Below are 27,946 nucleotides of genomic sequence, written 5' to 3'. Positions count from 1 at the left end.
GACAAAAGTCATTTCTGAGAACTTTTACTAAAAGTCTTTATTATTAAACATTTGTCAGTATTAAACTGATGATGATGTCCGTGGTCTTCATTCTCAGACCAACCTTGAAAAAAGAACATTTTAGATGGGCACTTTTATACTAACCTAGTATATGTCTGACTATATGACTGGTGTCTCAAGCTGAATGTTGTTATTGTAACATACTGAATTGTGTACAAAAAGGGTGCAGTAGGATATTTATGTGCGAACAAAGAGGAAATGTTAAAGGAGAGCTGGTCTGACCTGTAGGGCAATATGTTTGTGCCAAGAGGCACCAAATGGCTTAGAGTGATAAGACGTTTAAAACAGAACCTTACTTAATACTTTAATATGAATTATTTTATTTTATTAATTATAATGTAATATAAAAGTACTAGTGTGTTTTTGTAGCTTTAGATATGTTAGATGGTTTGGGAAAACCTGATAAAGTCCTAATTAAACTGGCCTGGTTTGGTAAAAACATGTTTTGTTCTCTTCATAAATTCTTAATGGCTGACTTCGTCACGTTCGTAGGCAGCTGCAGCCCAACAACTGCCAACTGCAAATCATCACTTGAGGCAGCACAAACAAATTCTCAGAGAGAAAATATAATATACTTTACTTGAACTGTAGGTGGTTGCGCAAGGTCCTGGTGAAGAACAAAATAACTACTTTTGTTTGATTGGTAGCTGCAGTGTTTAGCATACAGTAATAATAAAGGGGCACTGAAACCACATATTTATAATGATTCATGGTCCCTCATTCAGTGTACCTGATTATTAATGAAACACCAACACTGCACAATTTCTTATCCTATAATTCAACTTTATTTGATATTAAATAACAGACATTCTTTAACAAGAGATTTCTTTAACAATATAAGAGTCTACAGCCAAGTCATGTCTCTGTGAGGCTGTATTAGACATGTGATCCTTTGAGCCGAATGCTAACATCATCATGCTAAATGCTAATTTGCATTAAACACAAAGTACAGCTACATTGTCTTGTTGTAGGTATTCCGTCATAAACTGAAGCATTTAACAGTAGTATTTGACCTGATGATGACATGTGTGACACATTTCACTGTAATCCATCCAAACACTGTTGAGATATTTCACTCAGAACCACGAATGTGAACAAAGGTTGTTGAAATATTTCAGTCTGGACCAGAGTGATGACTGGCCGACTGACATTATCATTCAGAGAGCTACGCCACAAGCATGACCCTTCTCTTGTAGCATGAGTGTACGCAGTGGCAGTGTGTCACTATTACTTGTTTGGGCACATTTCTGTATTTGTTGTCTCACATCTGTGTTAACTTATTGGTTTGTCTCAGTGAAGATGATGTTTGTAAATGCTGTTTATTTCAATGTTCATCTGTTTTTACTATATTTTTTACTCAACATGTTCTCATCTCTAATCTGTGCTGCTGCGACAACGCAATTGCACTGCAAGGATTATTTATTTCATCTAATTTAATACACTGTGGGCCAAATTAACCTCAAATACTTTTTTTAAATATATATTTTTGGGGCTTTTTTGCCTTTATTTAATAGAAAGCTGTAGGTTGACAGGAACAGGGGGAGAGAGGGGGAATGCAAAGGGCCACAGGTCGGATTTGAACCCCTGGCTGCTGCTGCAAGGACCCAGCCTTTGATACAAATACTTTTTTGTGATTCATTTGTGATCACATTTATGATGACACATGTTTAGACGTATCTGTTTCTCATCACCACATTATTTTCTTTGCTTAACTGCTGCAGAAAAACTAGTTGCTACTTGATGAAAGCTACAGCACTCTATCAACATGTTACAGTGGTATTTAACCTGTTCTGACATATTGAGTTTAGAAAAGGAATATTACTCTCCTAGATATTGCCTCTACTAGCAAATGTATTATATATGTATTTTGGAGTGGTTTATTTGTTTAAATGCAGCTCTTTATTTGTGCATATCTGCTAGAGAAACTATTTCACTGGCTCCTTTACTTTTGTACAGACTTTAAAGCATTAGGTTAGTTTGATTTAATAAAATCAGCTGTGTTTTGACATGGTCTTCCACTGCTGCTATTGATGCATTTACTTTCCCTCTGTAGCCTGTTTTGGACACATGCCTCCCTTACCCCAGAATGCGGGCATGGCTTCAGTGATTGGATCCAAATGCATGCTGGTTAAACCTGTTTTCAGAGCTGTCCACTCACCCATGATGCATTTCAAAATATGAACAGCATCAACATGTTTTTTTTTTTTTTTTTTAAATAAATAACGAAAGTACAACCACAGATCAAATCTCTTCTCACAGACTTGGAAACTTTGATGCGTGATAAGTCCACAAGCAGTTGGTCTCCTTTGACAGTAGCATTTGCTTTTTTGAGCTCTTTATACACACTCAGGAAGCAGTAAAGGATAATAAGAACAGGTAAATGACTCACTGGCGATTATTCTGGTTTGTCCTTGTGATAACATTAGAATGATATCAAGGTATGTTTTTATCTAATACATTACTGTTTTCTTTGTAAAATAGGAATGAACAAACACCAATTTCTCCTTTATTGGCAACTGGGTCAGGGCTGGATCAGGGATGGCATGTGGGTGACAGCTGCCACTCCCCCCCCAAAAAACCCCGGCCACCCCAGTTTGCTATCAAACGCTGTCAAATATAACACATTAATTTAGATTCATTCTAAAAATTAAAATAAGGATCTTTTGTGGACACATTTTACGATAGGCTTAGGTTAAATGGAAAAAAAGACATGTATTTGTAAAAATGTCTTAAGATTTGCAAATAAAACAATTTCTGGATTTCTAATAGATATTTCTATTCAGTGCTGCAACAATGCTTTTGAGTCTGGGGGACTTTCCCTTGCAAACATATGTCATTGTTTGCAATTAAATCCGCCTATGTGTCTACCAACCCTTAAAGTCGCCATGCAACCCTCTCGCCACCCTCTTGCCACCCCATGAACATCCCTCTAGATCCGCCCCTGATCTGTGTGACCGTCCCATTTCACCCACTAGGTACACCTTGCCGTCTACCTCTATGAGCTCTCAGTGTTCAGCTCGGACTCTGAGCCCTTGTTCCTGCAAACCTCCTTGTATATGCTTTCTCTCCCTCTCCCTCGGTGGACGGGTGGGCACGTGAGAAAGTTTAGCAGCTGTTTGACCTGGGCTCCTCACAGCGTCACGCAGCATCCCCCGCCCTGATTGGTTCGCTCTTGTGCAACCGTGCAGTTGTATAAACTCTGCAGTTTTTGAAGGAGTTGGCAGAGTCTGCTGCAGGGATCGCATCAGTCTTTCAGTTGGGGGGAAAACTCAGCTGCCGAGCGAGGGGAGGACGAGGCGTCACCAAGTTTTTTTTTTTTTGCAGACTTGTCTTGCAAAGTGATTTAGAGATGCAGAGCTGCGCCAAGTCCTGGGGGATCTTCTTGGCTAAGTCGGTGAATCCCAGCGCGCCGTGCAGGCATCTGAGTGACAAGAGCCGCGTGGTTTGGAAACTTCAGTGCAGGATCCGAAACAGCGGGGCATCCCCGACAACAGCAGCCCGGGGTCTGAGGACCTCCGCAGCCGTCTCCTCCAGGCAGATAGAGAGGATATTACCCAGGCATGATGATTTTGCGGAGAGGCACATCGGTCCAGGTGAGAGGGAGAAGAGAGAAATGCTGGATGCTCTGGGACTCGAGGTAAGATTTGCCCACAAAAATAAACTGGGCGCAGTGATTAAAAACCTTAATTTCACCGTGAAAAGATTCCCTCTGTGCACTATATTGATATCATTTCATATTCACAGTCCCGTTCTGCGCGCTTTTATTTATTAAAATTCTTTATTTATCCCCCCCGACAGTCGATCGACCAGTTGATCGAAGACACAGTCCCAGAATCCATCCGTATGCAGAGGAGTATGAAAATGGATGATCCAGTCTGTAAGTTTTTACCTTCAGTTAAATGTATTTTATTGATACAACAACCTCATTATGTGGCATTCACATCCCTAATGCTGAAAGGCTGCATGGTCAGCCTCGGTGCAATAGCGCCCAAACCAGGATTTTAAAAATGGCAAATATCTTTAAAACGCATGTTAAAAAAAACCAACATTGCATTTTTAATCTCACTCGTCTTCTGCTATTTTGCACGGTGAGGTTTTATTTCCCCCCCACCCCCCTCCAACATTAAGCGGGCGTGAAATGAAGCCAAGTGAGTGGCTGAAATGTAGGTTGCACCTCTATTGTGTGCCGTGGAGCGCTCTCCCCTGTTAAGTCTTCCTTTGAACATATTTGGAGTTGTTTTTGCGAAACTCGGCGAGCGGCACCAATCTCCTGTTGGGAAGCCGATGCTCATAGGATGGCAACTGGAGTGTAAAGTTTAGCCTTGAGCTCCGGTCCCAAGTCCAGTTCAATCTGGTTACAGCGTTCACATTACATCACAGCCGAGGGGGTTCCTAATAAGGTGACTTGGGTATGTTTTGCATGGGATTTGCCTGGATGTGTTTTTTTTTTTTTTCTCTTCCCATGCAACATGCGTACATTTCAGTACTAGATACTTAGTCTTTCCTGTTAAAACCAGTTGGTTTTGGCTTAGAAATAGCCTACTATAGACTAAGGAAGGGTGGTTTTATCAGAGGGGGTTTCCAGCAAACAATGGAAGAGATAAGGCAGTGATTTAAATAAAATCAGCTACAGTAGATGCCCTCTGTCCCCTAGTGAAAGCTGCATAAATGATGACTGACCACATAAACAGATGTGTTTGCTGATGCAAGTATATTTCTGTTTGGAGGGAGGTTTATATTAATTTGTTGAACTGTTGCTGTTATCCTGTCACTGTTTTGAGTGTGCAGATGTGTACATTTTTAAAGAATACAACAAGACTGGGCAGCAAATCAATAAGCATATACGATCAATAATGATAAACGGCTTTTCTGGTATCTCATGATATCACAAAAATCTCCAGTATCACATTCAAAACAGTTACATTGATGTTCAATGTGATGCAATCGGTTCTATTCTTATTGATTATGAGACAAAACTCGTCAAATCTGCAGTAATTTAGTTTGTTCATTTTTGGTCTCAGTTGGCTTGAAATCAGCAGAATTTTGTAAAACAACAAAAATAATTAGTGCAGCAACTAACTGTTACAATCCGAGGAATATTTCTAGCAGATCATTTTTTAACCGTTTGGGATCATAAACTTCAAAAATATTGAATGAAGCCTGTCACAATTTCCTAAAGAAGCCCAAGAAGTTGAAAAAAAAAAAGATTAATCAATTCTCAAAATTCATTAATTTTATGTTCATGTCACAATGATATTATTGAAAGTTTATAAACTCTAATAATGATTTATAACCCAACACTAGCTTAGACTTTCTTACGCATTTTATCTTTAATTGAAGGTGTGCTGAGACACCTTGTGTGCGACTGTGCACAATAAATAAATGTTGACACGCTAATGTATGATTCTGAAACTATAAACTTGAATCATTGATTTGACAGCAAAAATAATTTGAGACAAAAGAGGACAGCTTTAACATCGGAGATCCACTGGAAAAAGGATTGCTGTTAGAGCACAAAGTAAGAAATCCGCAGGTACTTTGGCTTCTCCATATCACCTAGTCATTCCGATCCACCCTTGTGTCGGCCCCTCCTCTGACTCTGTCAGGTCTCATAATGCAACAAGCCATGCTGAAGGAACAAACTGGAGGCCGTGCTGGTTTTCTGCTTGTTCAGCTTTGGAGGGCTTCAGTTTGCAAAGCCAGCGAGGGATTCTCTCTTTAACAATAGACCTCCTGGATGGTTCTGAATCAGGCTTTTTTGCTGCCCTGTAGAACTCTGGGACCATGGGAAAGCAGTCCTCCCTTCTGAAACAAACTCTCACACACACACACACACACACACACACACACAACACACACACACACACACACAAGAAGACACGTACCAGCTCACCCGGAACCTGTTGATAATCCTTAGTCACTAAATTTTTATTTTCTGTAGTGAATTTGGCGGATTCACCACCTCCAAACACTTTCACAAAGTTGAATGTGCACCGTTTAGCCTTTGGAAGAAGCTATAAATATCCTCTTGTATACTGGCTACGATCCGTCCCTTAAAGGTGTCTTTCTTTTCCGAAAACAGGAGTAGTTAGGGCTTTCGGTTCAGACGGGCGGTATTGTCCATTCCTTGGAGTTGCTAAGCAGCCAGGAAGGCCAGTGGAATCTCAGAGGCTGGTTGTGTATTGGCAGAGCTTCCTTACAGCAGCGGAGAATGAGGCTAAATGACTGGCCATTGGGAAAGAAACCATGGTGTAGTCCTTGATATTTGCTTGTTAGATGGACAGAAATATTTTTATATTTGCATTGTCTTCTCAAGTTCATTTGTAAGGTGTTTTTCCTTGCAATATTTACTTTACAGTATATGCCTTGAAAAGGAGCCTAATTATTTTGTGGGCTGTGTGTGGCAGCTCTAAGTGATCACATGCCACACTGATCTTTATCTTATTAGTTATACAGCCAATTCCTCACATGAGAGACATGATGCTCTTCATCTGATATTTTTTTTTTTTTGGCACAGTCGCCGTTTCACATTATTGTTAATTTATTGTTCTGTGTTGGACAGGAATGCAAACTTTAAACGATGTAGTGGTTTTACGTGTGATTCTACATTATAACTAGGGGTTGGTGATGTACAATAACATGAAGTCAGAAACTGTTATGTCTGCTGCCGGTTGTGACTTTGATAAATGTCCTGAGTTTTCTAATTAGGTTGACACCAAAAGACCAAATCATAATCACAAATTAAATAATTCACAGGTGAGAATGAGATTCTGGAGTCTCTGCAGAAGATTGCATCAATGAACAAAGTATGGAGGTCCTACATCGGCATGGGCTACTACAACTGCTCAGTACCGCCGCCCATCCAGCGCAATCTCCTGGAGAACTCAGGCTGGTGAGTGCTCTCACATGATCCTCACTCGATAAGAAACCTGATGAATATTTGAAAGTGCAGTGAGCTTGTTTCCTCTCTGAGCATGACAGATCACTAATGATGTTTGTGTTATGTAATGAGGCTGCAGTAACCCTTAATAAGAAGTCCTGTGACTTGAGGTTACTAAGACTTCACTTATGTGAGATCTGATGATGCTTTCTGCTGAACAAGATTTTCCAAAATTTGGAGTCGGGGGAGTCGTACAATGCATTTCACTGTCCCGTCTCGGTTCCTTAAATACCACCAACTTTGCACCATTGTCCTCGTGTCCAAACTCACTCTGTTGATTCTTTGTGTCTGTCTTGTCCTCAGGGTGACTCAGTACACTCCCTACCAGCCCGAGGTCTCTCAGGGTCGCCTGGAGTCTCTCCTCAACTACCAGACTATGATCTGTGAAATCACAGGCATGCCTGTAGCCAACGCCTCCCTGCTTGACGAAGGAACGGCTGCTGCTGAGGCCATGCAGCTCTGCCACAGGTATTTACAAGCTGATCTACTGTAGATCACAAGAACACAAGCAGTGATGTGGAGAACCGTACATAAATATGTATATGTTGTCAACAGGAACTTGTACGTATTAGATGCAGCAAAAGAAAAAGCTTAAATTTTACCAGTGACCAGTAACATTCAGGGCTCTGTGTTTCCTTAAAGTAGGTATAGCAAAATACCCCTGTTATGCTAGAAGACACGTGTGCTATGAAAAAGACTTTAATTCAAGATCTAATTTGTTTGTTGCCTGACAGGCCTGAGTTACAGTGTTTTGTGTTTACTTATCACAGACAGAACAAAAGAAGAACCTTCTACATTGACCCACGCTGCCATCCCCAGACCATTGCTGTGGTGCAGACCAGAGCCAAGTATGTATTATACGCACACAATTAATGTATGAGATGTTAAAAACAGGGTTATCTACATCAATAAATCTTTTTATTGCATTAATTACCTCTTTTATGATATAAAAACAATGTATCATTTTATACAGAAATCACTGTCTCTTCTCAAAGTACCTGCTAAGTTTTCACTGTTATGTTGCAGCTACATTGGGGTGCAAACCGTGCTGAAGCTGCCTCATGAGATGGACTTCAGTGGGAAGGATGTGAGTGGTGTCCTCTTCCAGTATCCAGACACTGATGGCAGGGTGGAAGACTTCACAGCTCTTGTAGACCGGGCACACAAGGGAGGGGTAAGAGAGCTTTCAGGCTACTGTACAGGTTTACAATGATGAGCAAAACTAATAGTTTGAATATTTTTAACCTTGAATCATCAGAAACTATGTAATCATAACATTGTAATTTAATCTAGTTTTTATTTGCTCTATCACAGTCTCCACCCGTATGAAAGGTGCTATACAAATAATTTGACTGACTGATAATAAACTGAAATGGTGTTTTGCATATATGCTGTAATTTGTCACTTTTTGTGGGTAGAGGAGTGTCCATATATGATATGTGAATTAATTATCAAGGTGTCTCAAGGAAACAATTGCATGACCCATTTCACAGCAGATCCAGTTAAAGTTTTATGCTGATGACGCTGTAGTATTTCTACATAGAAGAATTGGCTTTGTGCATAAACCGCTATCAAGATTCGGTTGGGCTTGGACCATTGTTTCACAGGAAGTGCTCAAATCTGACATATGTGATGTAACTGCAAACCAACAGGTAAAGATTAGCCAGAATAGTTGTCTTGTTATGACGATTGCCTCAATTATACACTGGTCCTTTTCCGGTCAAGGCGCTGGCTTGCTGTGCCACAGATCTGTTGGCCCTTTGCGTGCTGCGTCCTCCTGGGGAGTTTGGCGTTGATATTGCACTGGGCAGCTCCCAGAGGTTTGGGGTTCCACTCTGCTATGGTGGTCCTCACGCTGCCTTCTTCGCTGTTAAAGACAATCTGATCCGGATGATGCCTGGCAGAATGGTTGGAGTCACCAGGTGAGACACAACACTCACTGCTTAGAATAACTTAAACAGATTTTATTTCATGAGAGGGAAGCTCAGTGTACATTTTCGAAAAAATGACAGGACGTCATAATAAGACCAATGAAGGAAACTCAAAAGCTTCCTTTGGGAACAGTTTAAAAAATATATATTTACATTTTAGGGATGCAGCTGGTAAGGAGGTGTATCGGCTTGCTTTGCAGACCAGAGAGCAGCACATTCGCAGAGACAAAGCAACCAGCAACATCTGCACTGCTCAGGTATGACCAGGTTTGCATTTAGTTTCCACATATGAATAAACAAAGTGAAGCAGGAGGTTAAATAATTTGGAACAAACATGGGAGAATGTGTGTTTTTGCTTATATGTAGCTGCTGTCAATCAATGAGCTGATGTGGAAGAATTTGTAGCAAGAAATTTCTTTTTTTTGTCTTTTAGTTAAATTTGACCAAATATAATATAATTATAATAAAATCTTCATCCTTGGTGTTCAACCTCTGACTCCCAGGCTCTGCTAGCCAACATGGCTGCCATGTATGCACTGTATCACGGTCCTCAGGGAGTCAAACACATCGCTGAGAGGACACACAATGCTGCTCTGATCCTTGCTGAAGGTAAATTTGTTTTTTTTCTGTTTTTTTTTTTTTAACTTGAAATCAAGCGTTTATTAATGCAGCACCAGGATCATTTTAGTAATCATCTCCGGCAATTTGTGAAACTTGTTTGCAACAGAAGTGTGAGATGAGTAATTTTCCCCAGATTTTGTCCACGTCCCATCAATCCAAGATGCTACATGAAAGAAAAACAGATTAATTAACAAATAAACAGTGTGAATTTGACAATGTCCTTAATTTGAGGTGATATTCCACCATCGAATTTTCTCAACATCAGTCAGTGACTACATCTGACACATTGTGGACGAAGGATCCAATTAAGGACAGGACAGAGACCAATATTTCATCATGCATAATGGGGAAGATGCAAAAAATTTATTTTCTTATCCGGTTCCGGTCTATGAATCAATAAACACACATTTATTCAATGTACTGTATGTAATTGTCCTCTTTGTTTCAGGTCTGAAGAGAGCAGGACACCGGCTGCACAGTGAGATGTTCTTCGACACTCTAAAGATCAACTGCAGCGTGGCTGCCAAGGACATCTTTGAGAGAGCCTCCCAGAGGCAGATAAATCTTAGAGTCTACACCGAGGGAGTGGTGAGAACTCATCATGTTCTTTGAAACCCTTTCACATGTACAAGTGGTTTGGCAACTTTTAAACAAACAAAACATTTGTAACATCATGGGTGTAACAATGTTTCGCAATGTTTTGCCACTGCTGCCACAATGGGAAGGATTACCTCAAATTACAGCCGTTAGGTTAAATAATAAAGTTGCAAATTGCTAACCAGAATCACATAAACATAAATACATAAATCAAGGGTTTTTGAATTAATAAAAAGTTAAACTAAATATTAATAACTCACTTTCAAACAATGCTTGAGTAATTTTATTTTAATTCTTAGGGAAATCCCGAATTCTTAGGGAAATGGTTGTATTATTATTGGTATGCTCTTTGTTTTTTTTTTGTTTTTTTTTTTACAGTCAACAAGTTAGAGACAGCTCTTAATAGACTACTTTGTTGAGAGAAGCTTTTTTTACATGGCATGTAAAACCAAACATCAGTGGCATTTACTCAGAGTGCCTTCGGCTTCCACTGTAATTTTCAAACCAACCCAACGTATTTGTGTTTTCTTAGGCATCTCCTGTTCAAACAAGCCAATGTTTCAACTGAATTAAACTGTACTTGATCTACTTGAGTCAACCTGATGATCTACAATGCCAGATCCAGATGCAATGTTTTCATCCCTTCTTTTCTCTGCCAACAGTTAGGTGTCTCTTTGGATGAGACTGTGACTGAGAGGGACTTGGATGACTTGCTCTGGGTCTTTGGCTGTGAATCTTCAGCTGTAAGTTGATTGTTCTTCACTCACTGTTTATATTTTAGTGTTCATGTAAAATGCAACCTGCTTTAAAATGCTTAAAATGCTTGAAATGCTGCTTTTCAGGAGCTGATCGCAGAGAAGATGGGTGAGCGGGTGAAGGGAGTCATGGGAAGTCCTTTCAAGAGGACGAGCAAGTTCCTCTCCCACCAGGTCTTTAACAGGTTGGTGTTCTCAGTTAAATTGCACTATAGCAAACAGTGAAGCACTATACAATGATAATAGACTGCACAGACGTGATACCACTTTTATGTTTTTATGACATGTTTGGCTATGAATACCACTATATATATTGATTACTGGTGTTGGTTCAGAGTATTTTAAGTTCTCTCACTCTGTTTATTCCTATTGTGGTTGCATCCATCATTGGCTGTCATGTAATTAATCCCTGCCACAAACAGTTTTGATGCCCACCTGCATAAAGATCTGCCTCAATTTAATAATTCAAATAAAGGATGTGCTGTACAAATTATTTATTTATGCAGTAGAAATGGGTTTCAACAAAGCCTTAGCGGCAAGGCAGGCATCTCTCTCGGCTGCTAAAAGTGGCACATGTTATCTTTATTAGCGCCATATCATAGCCCTGGTATCAGGGCTTCTAATGTCTAAAGTATTAGGTTTACTCTCTGACATACTTATTATGACATGCTTGGAAAAAAATGCTTGCTCAAACTTCTAATAAAGCACTTAGTAAGCAGGTTACTTTTGCATTAATCTAGTGACATGCTAAATATTGTAATATCAGTTAATCCCATCTGTCTTTCTGGTTGCTTTTTGTCTCCAGCTATCACTCTGAGACCAACATTGTGCGATACATGAAGCGTCTGGAGAACAAGGACATCTCTCTGGTGCACAGCATGATACCACTGGTCAGTACGACCTGAAGGCAAACAAGATATTCATACTGTGAGAGTTATGAGGTTTTAAAATGTTGTTTTCTTCTTCAGGGCTCCTGCACCATGAAGTTAAACAGTTCTTCAGAGCTCATGGTAAGTTTTTCAATAGATCTGATGATCATGTTCTCATCTAATTCTAATCACAAGGCCTAGTGGTAATGAAGATGGTTTATTTGTTATCATGAGACCTTTTAGTATGTGAACAACTAAACATGAAAACACTGACAACTGAGGCAACTTTTCCATGGTCAAGATGAAGTGATTTTGGAAAGCTCACTGCTGTCCTCTCCTCCTTTAGCCAATCACCTGGAGGGAGTTTGCCAACGTCCACCCATTCGTGCCTCTGGATCAGGCTGATGGCTACCAGAAGCTCTTCAGACAGCTGGAGAAGGACCTCTGTGAGTTGACCGGCTATGACAACATTTCCTTCCAGCCAAACAGGTAAGACCCACCTTTTGTTGCAGCACACATTTGCATATACTAGTATCCAGAATGCTGCCACACATCATGAAACAGTGTTCACAGCAGCAGCTCATCAGCATGAATTGATCCTTTAAAATTTAAGGCATTTCCTACCAAAAACATTTAATTTAATTTAAAATTGCCCCTTCTTTTTAACCCCCGGTGTCATAAGAATAACTTCATTAAATGTTTTTTAAATGCATAAAGTTTGTAGACAGTCAACTGTTCTGGCCTTATAACCTGTAGTATATGTGATTATAATAATGCATTATTTACAGATTTTTCATCCTTTACTCAGCTTTGAGTAAAAGCCTTTTTTTGAGTGAACCCTTTGTAGTTTCAGACTTTAGTATCCAGTAGTCAAATGTTAGGAACTACCTGCTTCATATTTCAGGTTTCAGCTGATAAAGCACACACCCACCTCCGCTGTCTATCGCCACTTATCAGCTGCAGAGGGTTTATGAATATCACACCATGCTACATTGGCCTAGAGGGTTATCATGCTGCTAGCTTTTCATCCCTCCTGTCTCTCCTCTTTTGGTAATGTGTGCAGACTGTTCTTTGAACTGTGCTGAGGTGGGGAGGATGTGTGTAGGTGTATAGTACATGACCATGGTGTGTTTGCCTTGTCTTCCAGTGGTGCTCAGGGAGAATACGCTGGCCTGGCTGCCATCAAAGCCTACCTGAACTCAAAGGGAGAGAACGGGAGAAGTGTAAGTGTGCTGCTGTTGACAGAAAAAAAAGTCTAATTGGACTGCAGTCATACCAAAAAAAGTGAACAGGATTTAATAACATTTGACTTCCTGGAGTCTGTCTGGACCTCCCAGTTACAGGAAAACTGTAGGAAGTCACTGCCCTGTCCAAAAAATAGTCTTGCCTAACCAACCGTAACAAAATAACCTTATAAGTGAGCCCTAGAGCAGTTGGTAGGCGGATTGTGTGACCTTTCAACAGAGTACCGAAATGTCAAAGTATAACTTTAACTTCCTCATTATTTGCATTAAAATGTACCTAAAGAGAGGATTAGAGGGGCCGAAGCATGAAAACCGGAAATGATCCTGAGAAAGAGAAATTAAAATATATGAAACCTGGTTCACAAATGCAATTCAACTTTAAACTTAGTAAACTTTAAAGAAGATTAAAGTGATTCTGAAGGCAGTAAAACAATCATTTCATTTCTATTCTTAGACGGAGTTACGGGGCCGATAGCTAAAAATGATTCATCACCGGTAGTTTCTTTCATTATGCTGACTGAACGCCTACTGACAGAGGCTAATAAAGTACATACTATCAGTTTAGTGTTCCCAGGCTACAAGAGGTCACTTTGACATCACACATTAACATGTTTCAAGTATTCTGGTTAGAAATTCCTTCAGTATCCTGTCGTACTGATTGGCAGTTGCTCGAGGACAAGTCGAGATAAGGCATACTCTCAGATTAAAGACTGGCTGACTAAAGTATTTTTTCCCTGTACTGTAAACTGGCCTTTGTTTTTTAATGGCTCCCTCATTAGTACATCTTAGATAGTGGCCTGATCCCTTGAAACAGTCAAGGTCCAAACTAACAACCGTTTGTGCAAACACAGGGGCTGCAAACGCTGTGATCCCACTATAGGCTACATGCTTTCAAGATTCCATATTTGGAGGTTTTAAGACTTTGAGAACTGCAAGTCATCGCTGTGTGGCTCGCTGTGTTTTCCCAGTCAGTCAGTGCCCCAGTTTCCTTGTGTGACTAAGTTGCAAAATGTCAGAAGTGTCACCCTAATAAGGTATAAAATCAATTAGTGGCAGGTTACACATTAGGGCCAGTGGTGGGTGTTGGCTGGATCAAAATTCAACCAAGAACAGTTACAGCATGTCCCCACACAGACTAAACCCTTAAAAGCCTAGCTATTTCTGTTTGAAATAATATTTTATTATCTATTCTACATTATAACAACTGCATGCAGGTAGTTATTAACAGTAGTGTACTGTTTGTCCATGGCTTTCTTCAGCTCTCATTTCTGTACAAAGCAACAGTTTTAGATTCAAACTCAATAAAGGAGATGATTTATAGTAATATTCATGTCTTAGTTGAAAGCTTGTTGGTCTACTTTGCATGCAGGATAAAATGTAGTACAAAGAGTGTGAGACATGTTAGCAATGCTGAGAAATAGTTTCAGGTTTTGTCTGTCTAATTTAAAAAATAAACTTTCCCTTTCTGCCCCTTCGCTTGTAACATCTGTAAGCTTTTCAGTAGCATAGACTATTCAGGTTACAGGTTAAGCCTTTAGCATGTGAAGGACTTGAATATATTTTATTTGAATGCAACTACCCACACTCCCATCTCAAGTTAATACAGTGAGCATGAAAAGGAAGCTACAATTTCACAGTTCTTATTATGGTCTTAAGCCACAGTCGCCTTCCACTGGCTTCACCCAGTTATAAGTAGTTTCCCAGTCTTTGTTGTAGATTTATTCCCCTTTCTTTGTGGTACTTTCCATCATATTCCACCTAAATCCTCATACCTTGTGACTTTGTGGTGACACACAATTTCCCCCGTTGGGCATATCATAGCATCAACATCAGACACAGCCTTGTGATGACAACTTTTCTTGCTTTCTTCACAGCCATTGGATAAAAAATTATTTTAGAAAAATCTGTGTCCTGTAGTACTTTCACTTGAGCCAATCAAAATGTGGGACGTTCTCTCAATATGTGGGAATAATAATGCAGTGCAGTCTCACATAAAGAGCGACACTTGGTCACCCTAGTCCACACATATCCTTTGGCTTTAATAGATCAGCATCCTGTCTTAATATGAGGATGTTCTGTTGTGCTGTTATTGTACAAAAAAAAGTTTAACACACGCTGAATTATATCATTTCCATCCTGGCTACAAATACATCACAACTTTTTCATACTCCGTATTATCTTCTTTGCTCATCCAGGTCTGCTACATTGATATTTTTCCTTTCACTCCAGGTCTGTCTGATCCCCAAGTCAGCTCACGGCACCAACCCTGCGAGCGCTCAGATGGCTGGCATGAAGGTTCAGGTGGTGGAGGTGGACAAGGATGGCAACATCGACATGGCACACCTCAAGTCCCTGGTGAGACTGTTTGCATTCCACTCATTCCACGCATGAGGATGATATTGTTGTATTACTAGCTTTCTCAGGTCTGAGAATGTCATAACCCTGATGATATCACAAGGGTTATCTCAGGATGGCCTTCAGACAGTTCTTTAACAGAAACTCTGTTTCTGTCTGCTAAATCCTGCCCTCTCTTCCAGGTGGATAAACACAAAGCGAGTCTGGCAGCCATGATGATCACCTACCCTTCTACCTTTGGTGTGTTTGAGGAGCACATCAGAGACACGTGTGATCTTATTCATGCCAACGGTGGCCAGGTGTACCTGGATGGCGCCAACATGAACGCCCAGGTGAGAGAGGAGCAGCGTACATGATGTAAAAATGTCTGAATGCTCTTCATGGAGAGTAAATATTACTTGTGAAAACTGAAGGCTAATAGGATAAAGGTTTATAGATGTGTGTTATCATGCTGTAAATAGACCTTTGGCCTCTATAATATGCACATGATGATTTTTATACCAGTACCACCTCCACCAATCCCTGACAGGCTTACAGACCCTGCCCTCTCTGTCTTTGAAGATGCAAACTTGCTCCTCTTTCACTGGAAGTGGGAATTATTCTTAAATAATTGGGCAGACCAAATTAAAGAGAGATTACTTTAGATATTCAAATGATTATCAGTAAGATTAATTAGGGTTTTTGCATGTTTGTGTTGTTACGAAGAACAATGAAATGCTGTGGTCTAATAAAACTTATGTTGATGTTAATAGTTGAATGAAGAGCTCTTGGACACTTAAAACTCTATACATGTAAAAAATGTTTTAATTTGAAATTCTAAATGCTTAACAAAGCCACAACTGAAATCTCAATTGGCCTTCATTTAAGAGTTCTTAAAGAAATCTAGAGTTAAATTAGATTAAATTAGATTAACATCTGTTGTACATTCATTGTCTTATTAGTGCTTGGATTTAAGGTGTGTATATAGCATCGGTCTATAATGTAAAGTTAGTCCAAATTAGCAGTCTGGTCTGAGATCAGACAAATGTTGTTAATACTGGTAGTTTGCGGTAATCTGTCTTAAAAGTAACCATAGTAACCATAATGGGTGAATATGCCAGCCACTATGGGCAGCAGACAGTTGATTTTCCTGTTTTCCAGGTCGGTCTATGTCGTCCTGGAGACTACGGCTCCGATGTGTCTCATCTCAATCTGCACAAGACCTTCTGCATCCCTCATGGTGGAGGAGGACCTGGCATGGGGCCGATTGGAGTGTAAGTAAGAGGGAAAGAATATAGGCAATGAAATTCACCGGAAAAACTGGAAAATGCTAAATTGGTTTGTGCAGCCATATATTTTTAACATTTATGCTGGAATGCTACATGTAATGTGATCCTGAAAGAGACCCGATTTAAGATTAAGGGTATATACACACACCAGCATGTGTATTCTGTATAGGCAGGTCAACATGATCAATCAATCAATCATCAATCAATCTGTGCTTCAACAGGAAGGCCCACCTTGCCCCCTTCCTGCCGAGCCACCCGGTGGTCCCAATGCATTCAGTCAACACGGGCAGCTCGCTGGGCACCATCAGTGCCGCCCCCTGGGGCTCCAGCGCCATCCTGCCAATCTCTTGGGCGTACATCAAGGTCAGAGCAGATCATCAGTGATGTTCATGTTGTTTTGTTTGACATGAAATGTTTCTTTGTTTGAAAAGAAATACCAGAGCAAGGAGAAGGACATAAGACATTTGATAGTATTAAAAGTAACAAAAACACACTGATAGAAGAGGCTGAGTAGGATGGGAAAATAGTTTTGTCACAGCCACAGCGCAACAGTCTCTACAGTCTCTCCAAGTTGGTTGAATTTGTGGTAATTGTTGCAATCGCAATCTGTGTAACCTTGCAATTTTGTCTAAATGCTGCAAATTTGACCAATCATTGTAATTTCCTGTGCTGAGTCTTACATCACCAAACTCACTTCCTTGTTCCTAGATGTGACGATGTGCATTAATTACCCTCCAAACAGTGCGATATGATTCTCACTGGAACAAGTTGCCTTACATTTTTTTATGAATTATACTAAAGAATCGCCACTATTTTTGCAGTTTTCACTTTCTCCTGCAAATTCATGGAAAAAAAGAGCTTAGAAAAGCTGGCATGAATGTACGCAGTTTGGGCTACAAGAATACCAAAAAAAGTCTGCACACACTTTGATGTTCTTGATGCCTGTCTTAAATATTAATTTATAAATAAATATTAGTTACATCTGTTCTACTCACTGAGACATTTTCTTCACATGTTGACATTAAGGTCACCTGGCTGACATGACTGAGTCACATGACCTGAAGTGTGAAGGAATGTCAGGATTTCACTGTAAGCAGCTAGTAGTTGACATTTTATCTGCTGTTTATCAAGAAGAAATGTTCCTAAGCGACACATTTAGACATGTTTTAAGTGAAGTGGTCGGCCTTCTCTTATTGTTACCACTGGTTTTCAAGTCTGTCTGCCTTTCATTTTTTAGTTTTTGACCTGAATGTTTGAGATTTGATACATAATTTTGTAGCAAAACATTTTGTTCAAGAACTGACCTCCTCACTGTCTTTATTTCTTTATTCAGACCAGGTGTTACACAAACATTACATAAATATTTGAGCAAAACCTATGCTGCATGACCTGCCTAAATTAGATTAAATTTTGTTTTGCAATGGATGTGAATTCTTAAATAATAATTATTGTAATCAATATGTCCAGTGGCAGTTTTAATAATATAATTTCATTATCAGTGAAATTTCCAGCTAACATCCCTCATGTGTTCTGTGTTTAGATGATGGGAGCCAAAGGACTGCGTCACGCTACAGAGGTGGCCATCCTCAATGCCAACTACATGGCCAAGAGGCTGGAAGGTCACTTCAAGGTCCTCTTCAGAGGCAGGAAAGGTACGGCTGTGAAATCTTTATTTCCATCAGCGTATGTTGATGTTCTTTCTACACTTTCTGGGACTGTCTGCAATCATTCTTTTGAAAATTCATGCTTCTACACCAGTGGTTCTCAAACTGTGGGGCAAGTCCCCCATGGTAGAGGTAGAGGGAGAGCCACTGCAGAGTGGGCATGGATGACCAGGGAAAAAATAATGGAGGGAAAAAAATAAAACAATATGAATTATGTAGGGAAAATAAAGAGTTTGCTGATGGTCTGAACAGGTTTTGTAGCCCACGAGTTCATTCTGGATGTAAGGCCATTCAAGAAGACTGCGAACATTGAGGCCGTCGACGTGGCCAAGAGGTTGCAAGATTACGGTAGGCTGACTTAAATACAAAATAATACTGTATATGTTACTGTATTTGGAACTGTTAGTACCTTGTGCTAAACATTTTTATTCAGATTTCTGTGTTTTTGTTGTGCTGGTGTTCAGGTTTCCATGCACCCACCATGTCCTGGCCGGTGGCTGGTACCCTCATGATCGAGCCCACGGAGTCAGAGGATAAGGCCGAGATGGACCGGTTCTGTGACGCCTTGCTTGGTATCCGACAGGAGATCGCTGACATTGAGGAGGGAAGGATGGACTCCCGCATCAACCCGCTCAAGGTACGCTACTGGCTTCCTTTTGTCTATTTGTTTGAGGTGGAAAGATGCATTACAGCGGCTGATGTATATAGCAGTGACATGCAGCATGACATCTGAGGTCCTCTCGTGTGTTTGTTTACAGATGGCTCCTCACTCTCTGGCCTGCATCTCATCCTCCAACTGGGACAGACCCTACTCCAGGGAGCACGCTGCTTTCCCCTTGGTGAGTGTCCTCATTGCTCTGACTTCATTACACACTCCCTGCTACAACCTTTATGTAGCAGCTCCTTCATAGCACTTGTAACCTCAGGTGCTTAAGGTTAAAAAATAAAATAAAAATAAAAAATCCATAGTCTGTGTCGCCCCCTAGTGGTAAGAAGTAAGAATTGCAACAAGAAATGACTTCAATGGCCAGTGATGTAATTTATGAATCGTTTAATTCAGTTGATGTACAACAGCCTCTATAGCTGCATACTCTTCATTTAACCGTAATAAAGTGTAGATGATCTTGTGTCAAGGCTGGCGTTTATTCTATGTTTTTGTTAACAAACCCCCTGAAACGCCATGTACCTCGATTTTATTGGGTTTTAGGACTGCAACTACCAATTTTCATTATGAATAAAAGTTCTTTCTGTAAAATATCAGGAAAAAAGTATCTTGGTAAAACAAGGATTCCTTAGATTTTTTTACCATATCAATATTATTTTTGTTTTAATGTAAAAAAGAATTATTGGCCAATGTATCCACCTGACCATAAAAATCCAGTATCTGTCGAGCTACAATTCAGATGAATTAGTTTCAGTCCAACAGTCTAAAAACCAAACATTCACTTTATTACTGTTTATGATGAGGAAAAGTTGGAACCAGGAATATTTGGTGTTTTCGCCAGAAAAATTACAATTATCAAGACCTGATTCATTTTGTTGATCAAACAAAACGAGCCACCTGAAGACATTGCTGTGACCTCTGGAAAACTGAGATTGACATTTTTCTTTTGTAATTTGGGTGAACAAGACCCTTATAAAAATGATCAGATTCAAAAATATTTTAGAATACTTATTTTACAGCAAACTTACAAGGCTACAAAGCTGTATAGCGTAATAATCCCCATTAAATAACTTTGTTCTCACATTCATCTTCCATTTCTTACTTTCCAGCCCTTCATAAGGCCTGAGACCAAATTCTGGCCGAGCATCTCCAGGATTGATGACATCTATGGCGACCAGCACCTTGTGTGCACGTGCCCCCCCATGGAGGCCTACGAGTCTCCGTACGAGGAGAAGAGAGCCTCCTCATAGATGCTCCCTGTGGTCCAGTCCCAATGTCCGGGTCTGAGCTGTAAAAACCTCACAGAATTAACACCCATTTGCTCAGTAAAAATGTGAGAGCAGGAGGGTATAAAGGCTCATAGCACTACATTAGCTTGGACAGAAGCATGTTTGCTGCCAGTAGTGTGATGCTCATATTTCAAATGTTTGATAAAATTGAGTAACTTTTTTTTTTCCCCTCAAAGAATGCTCACCTTTGTATATTAGTATGATCAATCGAATCAAAGAATACCATCAGGCGCTTCATGGGACAAAAACTAGACCGTTTTTGATGCTATTGTTTCCTTCCAGCTCTCTTAAAAAGTTGTTTGATTTTTTTCAAGCTTTCCATGTTTTTAACATGCATACATTAAATTGTGCTTAATTCCCTCAAGCCGAGCCTGCAGCAGTGCAAAAAGTGTATTTAGTTGGGGCTCAAGAAGTCTGAAAGAGAGCCTCCAAGCACTTGCTGATTTCACAATGAAACAGCTCTGAGCCCTAACAGACTTATTACAAATAGGTGTCAGTCTGTGAGGTGGACATTGGGACTGGGCGTCGTCTGAACGCACTCTATTTACTGGGGCCATGGGATTTTCCCCTACACACTCATCCAATGGACCAAAAGGTGCAACATTTGCTTTTCCAGGTCGCAAAATAAGTGCACCCTTCGACACAGAGGCCGCTCCGTAACACACCTCTAAAATTCTGTGCTGTAAGCCCAGTTCAGTTGTTTTCTAGACTCCCAACATTTATAAAAATACCCTTGGTGCCTCAGTTTCTGTTGTGTAAAATAGCTGCCTTGACTTTCCCTTTTTTCCCCTTTTTCAAATACCTGAAAACATAGGAGGTAGTTTATTGTAGATTTGTTAATATGCATCTTTATTTGAAAATGTCTTGTGTGTTGTGACATTTGTCGACCGTAGATGAAGTCTTTAATTTTAAATGAATTTTCTAATCTAAACTGTTTTGTCTGTAGAAAAAGATGTCTGTATTAAAAATGTGTCTTTAAGTGTGTGCTTTTTAAAGTTCTCACGTTAGACAACACTGCCACCCAGTGGTGACTAGAGGAACACTAATTTCACACATCTCATCTTTATACTGACAAAATGGATCACAAGATGTGGATCAGGTCTTTCATTCCAGGTTTAACTCAACATTTAGCACATTTATTCTCACATTAGATGACATATCTTTATAAAAGATAAATATCTGGATATAAATTTTCAAATTTGAGAAGCCGGAACTGGTATATTCTTGGAATCTTTGCTTAAAAACAAACATTAAAAAACAATATTCCATTCCTCGTATTGAGACAAAACATGAAAACATAAAATACTGTAGTTTAAACTACAAAATAAAAAAGGTGCAGAGGTCAGTTGTGCGTATGAGAACTGGTATTACAGTACTTCAGGAACAAGAAGTTATTTTTCTTTTTAAAAAGATTAAGAAAATTCATGTTTTAAGTGGTCAAAAGTTACCAAACCTTTTCAGACTTCATCTTTAGTCTATTGTACAGGAAGAACACCATAAAAGCAACATCAGAACTGTGACAACAAAATAGCCCTTTAAGAAACCAGGCCAACGTACCAGTAACACAGAAATCCAATACTGAACTACTTGCAGACACCAGAGTTATTTACAGCTGGATAGTTGCCTTGAAGAGCACGGCTCCTCCTGTGGCCTGACCCACATTTGGTTTACAGCCCTGATTAAATACAGGGGAGTCCTACAGTTAAATAATATCTATGCTTTTTCCTTAAATACATTCAGACATATCTTGCTTTTGGAGCCTCCTGCCCTGACTCGACAATAAAATATATAATATTACCAGCTTATCCTGTTAACACTGTAATTATTGTCTGCTCACTTTGGCTGTCTGTTCACCTTTTTAAACCACAGTGAGTGAACAAAAAGAAGGCCATTTCTAATATTTCCCCAGATAAAAAGGATAATGTCTGGTTTACATTCATCTTAATCAGCGACAACATTTTGTGTTGATTGTGGCGGCCCCTGTGGACAAAAGTGGAAGTGTTGCAACAGCCTCATTTCATCGTATCCGCTAGTGTAGCCAGTGTTCTCACTGATGCTCTTGTTTATGTAGATCATATAGGAGGCAACAGTATTAAACCGAGACTGTTTCACAACCAGTGAAAAACTCCTTGTAGTGCTTTTAAGTTTTTAGTCCATAATGTTAAAAATACCACCAGTGTTTATTTGTTAAAACTGTTCTCTATTGGTTGCCAACTGAAAACATAAATGTTTTTCAAAACACCCTCTAGGTATTTAAAAAAAAACATAAAAGAATCTACATCTGCTAAAAAAGTTGTGACACAGAGGGGAAAAAACGAAACCTGTCGGCACCCTTTCAATCCCAGGTCAAAAACTGCAAGTCTAACAAATGTTAAACTTCCCCTAACCCTCACATGTTGATTGATTGTCATAATAAAAACACACAAGGAGGGGTTACAAACAATCACGATAGCTCATTTTGCTTTCAAGGACCAGGGTTGTTGATAAGTTAATTGACTTATCGGTTTGTGTGCAAGCCTCGCTTAAAAACAGAGGACAGGATGCTGGCTTCCAGCTGGGGCCGATAGGGTTAATGACCTAAACCTGCATCACCAGTAAAACTAGGTCAAACCACCCAGCAGCTGGCGTGTGATCAAACACTTGTGGCACCTAAAGTTCATTGAGGTAAAAATTCTTATGTAACAGAGTCTCACTTGACTTTTCCTGCTTCCCAGTCCTCCTGGCTGATTGCCTGAAGACCTTTAGCCTCCGCAGCCTTTCTCCTCTCTACGAGGCGGTCGACCAGGACGACAAACACTGCTGATGAAATGAGGCACAGGCCGGAGAGGTAGAAGGCAGCGCTGTAGTCATTCGTCTCATCCACCAACCAGCCTGCACAAAAGAACAAGAAACTGAAGATCACAGTGTGCCAGGGCTGATGAATAAATGAACAGATGTATCAGTTCCTTAATGAGTATGTGGACCTGCAGTTTGTGCCACATCAGTGTTACCTGTAAGAACATACTTTATCATATGTTTCTTCTTACAGGTGTTACATCCATTCTGGGGAAAGTGTTTGCTTCATATTTACCAGAACTGTTATCAGAAGGATTTTGAGTTGTCCTACTAGAGGTTTTGTCATTTTATAAGAAACTGAGTCACTTTAAGAAGTGCTAATGAATTTTCATTTTTAGAATGAAACAGGTGCAAAGCTTTAATGATTGTTTAAGATATTCTAATATTCACAAAAACAGAATGGACCATCTAATGAACAGTTGTTGTTATTATTATTAAAAGAAGAAAGACCCATGTGTGATTTGGTCTTCAGAATGGGGAAAATGGTCTTAATTAACTGATTTCAGTAAGTAGATTCCCTAGACAGTGCACAAAAGTCAGCATCCATTTCATCGTATATGTAGAATGCAAATTTCCATTCTAAAATAATAATTACTTAATTCCTGGATATTATTTATGATATATTACAAATAACTTAAAACCTTCTTTTGGCAAAAAGTAGTTGTTTTTTTTTTGTTTTTCTTTAACAGTGGCCTTTGAGCAGCTTTCTATTTCTTGTGCTGCTGCGACACCTTATTTTCACCTCATCAGTAAAGGGTGATCGTATCAAATAAAAATGGGGTTACATCATGTTTTCATTCCCAAAACTAAGGTGTTGGATAAAGTGTTGTTTTGGTATCGAAGTTCAACTCAAGTGTAATTTTGGCACCGATGTCAAAACTTCTTTAAATGATGATGATTGTGTGTGCTCCTGTTCAATACCGATTACTGTTATGCCACACTTATAGTCACAAAACAATCACAGAATCAACTCACACCCCTGTGGCTGTGTATTCGGTCTCTACCTGACAATCTAAAAACAGACTGCTCACCTGCGGCAGGTGGACCGATGAAGCCACCGATGCTCCTGAAGAGCATGAAGAGCCCCAGTCCGCTGTCAAATCCCTCCAGGGTTACAATGTCCACGATGGAGGTGATGTGAATGGCCACCACGCAGCCGAACAGGAAGCCGTAGAGCGAGGCAAAGGCCAGGATGACCCAGTAGTTGTGACTGATGGGCAGCAGCAGGAGCGCCACCCCGAGCAGAGTGACCGCCATGGTGAGCAGCTGCAGGTTCCTGAACAGCCTCATGTTGGCTATCCACCCACAGATCAGCCTCCCCCCCAGGTCTGCCAAGGCCAGGACGGAGAGGATCAAGGCCGGCCAGTACTTATCCATCCCCAAACTGCTGGCGAAGGGCACCAGAAAGAGAGGTGGGATGAAAAACCCTGCTGCTGCGAAGATGGCGAACAGGATGTAGAGGAAAAGCTCAGGTTTTTTCATCAGGGAGAACTGGAAGAGAACTTTCTTCTTTGGCGGGAGCGGAGCGGCGTCGTCCTCTACACTGTCCTGTAGCGGGCTCTGGTCTGTCTCCAGGGGTCTCATGAGTGCACCGCAGACGCACAGGTTGAGCTGAAGGCCTCCGATGATGAGGAAGGCGCCCTGCCAGCTGTACATCTCAATCAGCCACTGGAAGAAGGGGCTGAATATGACGGCGAAGATGCATTCTCCTGTGCTGGCGATGGCATAGGCGATGGGACGCCACTTTACAAAGTAGTGGCTAACCATGCTGTTGGCAGGGATCCACGAGAAGGAAATGCCAATTCCTTGAAATAGAAGATGGAAACCTTTAATCATCAAATCTTTTGGGGAAGACCTCTTCCTGGGGTCCTCTGATGATGTATCTACCAAACAAAAGTGGTCATCTTTGACACACCCGCCTGGTCAGATATTTGTTTGTGCCATCTGGGTTTAGGAACACCAAGAAAAATGTGATTTCTGTAGAATTATTATTAGGTGAAAACAGACAACATACGGATCCAGGCTGCAACTAATGACCATTTTCATTGTCAATTTATCTGCCAATTATTTTCTCAATTAAATTATTTAATTGAGAGTCGTTGCTATGGAAATTATACACTGTCACGTCCAGTTGCATTGGTTTCAGTATGTTGCAGATCAGCGTTGCAAGTAGTTCCAAGTTTCAACTTGCAAATCTTTGGTGTGAACTGGGCTTTAGATGAGCTGTATTAGTACACACATAAGGTTCCTTATAATTCAGAAGCATGAACCACGGTCCTTAGTTTGTTGTCATACTGTATTCATTTATAGCTGTAGCTGTAGTTTGAGTCAAAAAACACATGGAAGTCACACCTACTGAATGTATGGCTAGAAAACTGTTTCCCCTGGTCAGGGTGCTTTCCTAACAAGAAGCCGAACTGCACAATGTTGCAAAACAAGAACATTTAGGAACAGTTCAGGAAGATAAAAATATATCAAGATTCATGCACATGCTGGTATTTCTATGAAGTAAGTTATTCAGATGATCCTTCTTTGGCACGGTGCCACATGTGGCTCTACTTGCTGTGTTCCCAGCCCAAAGTGCAACAACATACCAACTTCTGATTCATCAGAAACATGTCATCAGATCAAGAGGTGGATTTAATTTGACATTACTCTGACAACGACTGACCAAACACAGTAATGCTTCCTGGAGAGGTCAGAGTATGTCCTGAATGTGCTACCTTGCAAGACGCCCATAGTGAGGTAGAGCCAGGGCAGACTGAGGTCCAGAGATGCCAGCAACATCCCGGAGGCAGCCAGCAGGCCTCCGACTATGATGACCGCTCTCTGAGAAAACAGTAAAGTCAGCACACTGGCCGCTGGAGCTGAGAAAACAATGAAAACACCACTATAAAAACATCTCAGGTTAAAAACCAACTATGGATTTAAAGCTGAAAACCCATCTTTACCTCCGAGGTGAAACATGGCAATTGTGGTGGAGGTGACCCACGAGGTAGTGCTGGTCGGGACTCCAAAGTGTCTCTGGATGTCCAGGAAGAAGAGGCCTAAGTTCTTGAGGACAGCAGCGGTGAGGCCCATGGTGACAAAGGCCGACATGACCACCACCCAGCCGTACCCCCCATCGGGAGGCCCAGCTCGCTTCATCTTCCAGCCAGCTACTCTGCAGGCTGCTCTCCTGCCTCTGCTGAGTGGTTGTCAAGCAATAAAATGATAAACGTCGAGGCCAGGCTGGCCTTGAAATGAAATGAAAATGAGCATGCAAAATATAAATGCCTAGAAGCTGTCATGATTCAGTGGTGATGGCAAAAGTAGACGTATCCTTTTTTTTTTTTAAAGTGAATTAGTGATAAGTCACCCTAGTGCACAAATCATACACCAATATTAAGTTTACACATAAGCAACAACACATATTCAACCAACCCCTGTCTCACTGGAACAAGTTGCCTTCAGTTTTTAATGAATTATTTCACTTCCTCCTGCACTTTATTTCAAAAAATGCCTCAAAACATCTTAATATGCATCGCAATTGTCTAGAAAGACAGATATCAGACATTTTAAAAGGGATGGGGGCTGATACTTTAACTATTTTAGAGATACAAATGACACAAATTGTGTTTTCAGGGGAGCTCATGTCTTATGAAGAGCAGCCATGCTTCCCCCTGGCTCCCCTGTAGTTCTCACCTGGCCGCAGACAGACCTGGCGGAGACCCGCACTCTGTCGCTGCTAATTGCTCCTCTGGTTACTGGTGTGTCTGTATTTCTGTCTGTAGCTCACCTACAACACAACGGTTCCTTCAAATCAAGCGGACACAAAAACATAATAAGCTAGCTAACTTGCGGTACTTAAGAAAGACAAAGCTTTTTAAATTGCAAACCCACCTTTTTTCTGCTACTGTCCCACTCCTGGCGTCCTCGACATATGTTTCAGGCTCACTTCTCCTTTTGTACTGCGGTGAAGTCGCGTCTGCTTTGCGGTGCGCTCCTATTCTACAGTTTAAGGTAATGGCATTGAAACAACAGTAAGGAGGCGCCCGTTATCGGGGATGTTTGCGGTATTATTGCGCCTTTTCTTCATAAAACAAACAAGAGCCATGTGCACACGACCCTTCAGACTCGTTACAAACAGCAGTGAGATATTATCATCAGCCGTACGTTCAGGTTAAACGTCCTCCTCGGCTTTTATGAAGCTGCAGCAAAGCCGAAGCGTGCGCAACATCCGGATTTCAAAATAAAATGTCGAGTTTGATGTCATTTTTGTGCATTGTTCTGAATTATAACAGCGGGGGGTTAATCTCCATAAATGCCAGTGTATTTAGCCAATTTAAGCTTCTCACAAGGGAGAATGAGAAAATTAAGAGTTATGTAAAATTCAAGGCAAGGTTCCTTTGTAAATAGATCGGATTATAGCTAATTGTTAACTGCAGCTTTAATCTGCAAATCTATAGAAGACCATTTCCACTGGGGGAAAAAACCTGAAAATAAAATGTGACCACACCCATCTCTCACACAGCCTATTCAGTCTCAACAGTACCTTAAATATTAAAATTCTTTGTACCTTTTTAGTATTTAGTTTTCATTTAAACCCCTGTTTTGTATTATTTGTACCAACACTAGGGTCTGAGAGAACGTGCATTTCAACCCTCTATATGTCCTGTACATATGGCAGAGTGGACAATAAAGTTGACTTTGACTTTTGAGTTTACAATTTTTTATACTCTTCCTGTCCAGTGAAACAATGCATCTAATCTCAAAATCGGTTGTTTTCCAATGTTTTTGATAAGTGGAAGGATTCATTATTCCTTCAAATAAATGATTTAAAAGCCCTCTTGGATAAGCTGGAAAATGCATGGT

General features: G+C 40.4%; 2 protein-coding genes across 5 annotated transcripts; one reads left to right on the top strand and one right to left on the bottom strand.

Moving 5' to 3' along the window:
• Positions 1–3,070: 3,070 nt before the first annotated feature.
• Positions 3,071–21,236, top strand: gldc (glycine dehydrogenase (decarboxylating)). Its single transcript, XM_051422221.1, has 25 exons — positions 3,071–3,697; positions 3,859–3,937; positions 6,817–6,952; positions 7,304–7,468; positions 7,771–7,848; positions 8,027–8,174; positions 8,726–8,922; positions 9,092–9,188; positions 9,435–9,540; positions 10,001–10,140; positions 10,812–10,892; positions 10,992–11,089; positions 11,710–11,794; positions 11,873–11,914; positions 12,120–12,262; positions 12,921–12,996; positions 15,247–15,372; positions 15,555–15,704; positions 16,513–16,625; positions 16,862–17,003; positions 18,181–18,292; positions 18,557–18,652; positions 18,769–18,941; positions 19,063–19,143; positions 20,078–21,236. Exons 1-25 carry the CDS (start codon positions 3,410–3,412, stop codon positions 20,216–20,218), a joined length of 3,093 nt encoding a protein of 1,030 aa, XP_051278181.1. The 5' UTR covers positions 3,071–3,409; the 3' UTR covers positions 20,219–21,236.
• Positions 21,079–27,319, bottom strand: zgc:114041 (uncharacterized protein LOC574425 homolog). 4 transcript variants are annotated; one of them, XM_051422224.1, is made up of 6 exons: positions 26,975–27,319; positions 26,777–26,870; positions 26,044–26,276; positions 25,816–25,959; positions 24,124–24,897; positions 21,079–23,128 (listed from the first exon to the last, which is right to left on the bottom strand). In XM_051422224.1, exons 3-6 carry the CDS (start codon positions 26,237–26,239, stop codon positions 22,947–22,949), a joined length of 1,296 nt encoding a protein of 431 aa, XP_051278184.1. In that variant the 5' UTR covers positions 26,240–26,276; positions 26,777–26,870; positions 26,975–27,319; the 3' UTR covers positions 21,079–22,946. The 4 variants fall into 4 exon arrangements, with proteins under 4 accessions (XP_051278184.1, XP_051278183.1, XP_051278182.1 ...); XM_051422223.1 differs by having other exon boundaries at positions 26,044–26,279; positions 26,777–26,887; positions 26,975–27,318; XM_051422222.1 differs by having other exon boundaries at positions 26,044–26,279; positions 26,975–27,318.
• Positions 27,320–27,946: the final 627 nt, after the last annotated feature.

Source organism: Dicentrarchus labrax, unplaced genomic scaffold (assembly GCF_905237075.1).
Source record: "Dicentrarchus labrax unplaced genomic scaffold, dlabrax2021, whole genome shotgun sequence".
Classification (NCBI taxonomy): Eukaryota; Metazoa; Chordata; class Actinopteri; family Moronidae; genus Dicentrarchus; species Dicentrarchus labrax.
This window is presented reverse-complemented; position numbering and strand designations above follow the sequence as displayed.

What these genes read in the sequence shown, in the direction of transcription:
- zgc:114041 (XM_051422224.1), bottom strand. Translation starts at nt 26,239, where the DNA reads ATGAAGCGAGCTGGGCCTCCCGATGGGGGGTACGGCTGGGTGGTGGTC. An exon ending in TGCCATGTTTCACCTCGGAG is followed by an intron (nt 25,960 to 26,043) that starts GTAAAGATGGGT and finishes TTGTTTTCTCAG; the next exon opens with CTCCAGCGGCCAGTGTGCTG. An exon ending in CACTATGGGCGTCTTGCAAG is followed by an intron (nt 24,898 to 25,815) that starts GTAGCACATTCA and finishes TTCTATTTCAAG; the next exon opens with GAATTGGCATTTCCTTCTCG.
- gldc (XM_051422221.1), top strand. Translation starts at nt 3,410, where the DNA reads ATGCAGAGCTGCGCCAAGTCCTGGGGGATCTTCTTGGCTAAGTCGGTG. An exon ending in CTCCTGGAGAACTCAGGCTG is followed by an intron (nt 6,953 to 7,303) that starts GTGAGTGCTCTC and finishes TCTTGTCCTCAG; the next exon opens with GGTGACTCAGTACACTCCCT. An exon ending in GCGCCAACATGAACGCCCAG is followed by an intron (nt 15,705 to 16,512) that starts GTGAGAGAGGAG and finishes CCTGTTTTCCAG; the next exon opens with GTCGGTCTATGTCGTCCTGG.